Source organism: Protobothrops mucrosquamatus, unplaced genomic scaffold (assembly GCF_001527695.2).
Source record: "Protobothrops mucrosquamatus isolate PMUCROS unplaced genomic scaffold, P.Mucros_1.0 scaffold_104, whole genome shotgun sequence".
Classification (NCBI taxonomy): Eukaryota; Metazoa; Chordata; class Lepidosauria; order Squamata; family Viperidae; genus Protobothrops; species Protobothrops mucrosquamatus.
Window position 1 is genome coordinate 116,504 of NW_015386180.1, and position 3,678 is coordinate 120,181.

Sequence of the window (3,678 nt, forward strand, 5' to 3'; positions counted from 1 at the left end):
GGGCGCTTTGTACCGGGAGGCGGGACTGAGATCGCTGCAGTCGCGGGAATGAAGGCGCTGACAGCGTAGTAGAGAGCCCAACATGGAGTGCGTTATTTTGGATGCGCTCGAGTCTTTAGGGTGAGATGGAGGAGGGCCACCAACTCGGGGCAAGGGTGGTGGGGTTCCCGTTTGAATGGAGGCCGTACACCGATGGCACCTTCGATCCGGCGGCTAGATAAAGGATCCTGCCTGGCGGTGCAGAAAGGCAGGCTTGAGCGGGCTGCTTGAAAAGTCCTCGCCTCGTTCCAGATTTCCCGCTCGGTTCTCCCACCGGAGGAATCGAATCGAATCGCCTCGTCGTGATTCGTTTTAAAAACCACGCGGGGAGGGAGGGAGGGGGAAGGCGATTGTTCCCGCAGTTTTGTTGGAGGCGTTTGTCGTGCGCGTGCCCAAGTTAGATGCAAGCATCTCTCCCCGCCTCTGCGAATCAAAAGACTGGCGGAGAAATCTTTTCAAAATGCGTTGTAGTTATGCAGGTTCTTCTTTTTATATTCTGTATTCGATTCATCCTCTTCGTTGATGCACAGAGTTTTAATTTTCCTGTAGTTGGCTGCTACAGGCTTGATTGCTAATGTTTACATTGCCTCTGAACGTGGCAATTGATCCGTTCAAACGCAGTATTTGCATTTTGCTACGTGATTTAAATTGCTAGAGTATAGAGGGGAAGCGGGCATTTTAAAAGAATAACACCTGTGTACTAGAGTCTTGTGGGAAATTATTTTTAAAAATTGTATGTTGATTGATTGATTGATTGTCAGTTGACAGTCTGATCCTAAGGATGTATAAATAGTGGGAAAATTGCAGGTTGCTTTCAGTTCAATAACTTCCAAATAATGTGCTTTGTAATACATCATAAGAGATCCAGTTTGGAGTAGTGGTTAGGCATTATGCTAGAAAGGGGGAGACTGTGAGTCCAGTCCTGTTTTAAACATAAAGCCAGATGGTGATCTGAGACACACTGTCAGCCCTAGGAAAAAGGCAATGGCAAACCAGTTCCAAGAATCTTGCAAAAAAAAAACTGCAGACACTAATCCAGCCAGTCACCAGGGGTCAAGATTTGGGTGAAGGTACAGATAAATTAAAATGAATAAATATACCACAACTATATTTTAAACTTTGCTGATTTTGAAAAAGTTAAGTGGGATTGGATCTCATTAGTACTTGGATGGGAAATCCCAGCCCTCTTATATTGTAAAAAAAAAAATCCCAGCAGTTGGTCTGTGTGGACAGCCACTTGTCTGAAATGGTATAGGGTCTTCTGCTTGAGCAGGGGGTTGGACTAGAAGACCTCCAACGTCCCTTCCACCTCTATTCTGATTGATTGATTGATTGGTCTTCAGGATTCAAGTCAAGATCAAGAGAGACTTTATTTTTCACAGGCATGAGGATGCGACATCTTCAAGTTTCTTGTATTTATATCATTCTCTTATGAGAAGTTGTATTAAGAAAAAATAAACTTGCTATTGATACCAAGATGAAAATTTGAATATACATATGTGTGTGTATATTTGATTTATATGTGTTGAATTTTGTATTTTTCTCTAGATATAAAGGTCCTCTTCTGGATGAAGATGCTCTTAATAAAGCAACAGAATGTGGGCTGGCTTCCCAAGATTTCTGTGAGCTTTGTGTTTGGCTAAGTTCCAGAATACAGCCATTGTGTAATCTGGAAGAAAGCATCTCCTCAACAGCTGGTATTTCTTACCTGATTTTTATTTGAAACTGTTGGAAATACAGTTCCATACTGTATGGGAAATAAAGAGTCATACATTGAAATTAAACCATTATAATGTCATTTACTCTCACTTCCATGTTTTAAAGTGACATTGCAATGGAAGTTTTTGTGATTTTTTACATTCAGCTTTACCTTTAACATGACACTGAATTGTTGAGCAACCCACTTTTTCTTGCAAACAAAATAATGATGGCTTTCTTGTACAATTCTAGGAGTACTTTTTTATTGCTGCATTTACCTTCTACTGATTTGTAGATTAGTTAGCAACTTTAATTGGTTAAAGAAGCAAATTAGTAGTAAGCCAGGAACCCATAATCCAACAATTCATTCTTATTTTTATATCTTATTAAATTATAGTTGCAATAAATATGTCAACTGCAAACCAGTTTCCAACTGATTTAATAAATTAAAAACAAATCATGGTTTATTTTATTCCACTAATTTGATGTGACTGCAGTCTTGCATTATATTTAGCTCAAAAGAAATATCAACATGGTTTAATAGGCAGTGTGAATCCAATAATGAGATACCAAGTAGAGGGATGATGGCCTTTGCTGCTGATGTCTGTAGACATTTTTTGAAGTACACAGTACACAGTACACAGAGGAAAGGATTGCCAATTGATTATTTCCTTGTTGTTCTAAAGGCTAAAACTAAGCAGCAGTGTGGTTGAGTAAATTCCCCCAAATGTTTATCAGTTTCAAAAGAGGTGATGCCTGCCTGCCACTGGAATACTGTGTTATGCAAATACAGTTTATAACAGTTTACATGTTGATTATTATTGATATTCTCTAGAAATGGCCTTGTGTGCTTCTAACTTTTTAGCTCTTTCCATGGTTTATAATTTGTGACTTGTTCTGTTCACAGTATTCTTAAAACTGGTCCATAAATTTAAATGACAGCATTTTCTCTTTGTTCTAATGAAAGACAAAAAGGCCCAACTAAATTAAGTTTAAATTGTATCAGTTGTATTTATTTGTCTGTAGCACAAGCCAGTATAAACATGATTGCATGATTGATATTTTTTACATATTTTTTGTGGATTGACTTTTCCAGAGGATGAAGGTTTAATGCATACTAATAGGATATACATAATCACACACATACACAAGTTGCACCTTAATACATTCCATCGCAAATAAAGCAAATAATTCATTACTGTCCAAAGGACATAGTTGCAGAATGATGCTTACTCAAAGCCCTTAAAAGACTACTGACTCTGGATTTTTTTTATAATTGTGCCTAAAATGGTAATGGAGTTGAAGATATATAATACTCTCTTGGTTTTTTTTTTAGGTGGTGAAGATGTTGAAAGTTTACAACTAGAAATGAGTGGCTTTTTAAAAGAATTGGCTTGTCCATATTCCACACTTGTGTCTGGAGAAATTAAAGACCGGTTAAAAAAGAAAGAAGATTGTGTTAAAGTCTTGTGTAAGTTAATAGAGTGTTCCTTGCTGCAATATTATATCTGCTTGCTTTGTTTCCTGATTTTTTCCAGAAAAGAAAGAAATCATAGAAGATTTGATACCATAGAAGATTTGCGTCATAGAAGATTTGATACCAAGCATACAGAATAAAGGGCCATTAAGCAGGAGATAAGATTTTTATATACTTATTTAATTAACTTATATAGCTGCCAGTCTCACAAACGACTCTGAGCAGCTCACGTTATTAAAAAAGTAAAGAATAATTTTAAAAATAAAAGTTTCAAGTTTCAAGTTTATTGCATTTATATCCCGCCCTTCTCCTAGTGGACTCAGGGCGGCTTACAGCCAATTAAAAACAGAACAATCGATACAAATCTACAAAATTTAAAATCAATTAAAAGATATATTCAATAGGCCTATTCTTATTTTAAAATTAATTAGAAACCAATTTAAAATGTCCCTAGGCCAGTCCTG

The 3,678-nt window shown here is 37.1% G+C and overlaps 1 protein-coding gene across 1 annotated transcript in view; it reads left to right on the forward strand.

Moving 5' to 3' along the window:
* The first annotated feature begins 67 nt into the window (after nt 1-67).
* Nucleotides 68-3,678, forward strand: part of FAM98B (family with sequence similarity 98 member B) — a 9,733-nt gene continuing 6,122 nt past the window's right edge. The window contains exons 1-3 of the mRNA XM_015815719.1: nt 68-120; nt 1,588-1,736; nt 3,074-3,208. Of these exons, the coding sequence (XP_015671205.1) occupies nt 83-120; nt 1,588-1,736; nt 3,074-3,208 (322 nt within the window). The 5' untranslated portion in view covers nt 68-82. The remainder of the gene's footprint in view (nt 121-1,587; nt 1,737-3,073; nt 3,209-3,678) is intronic.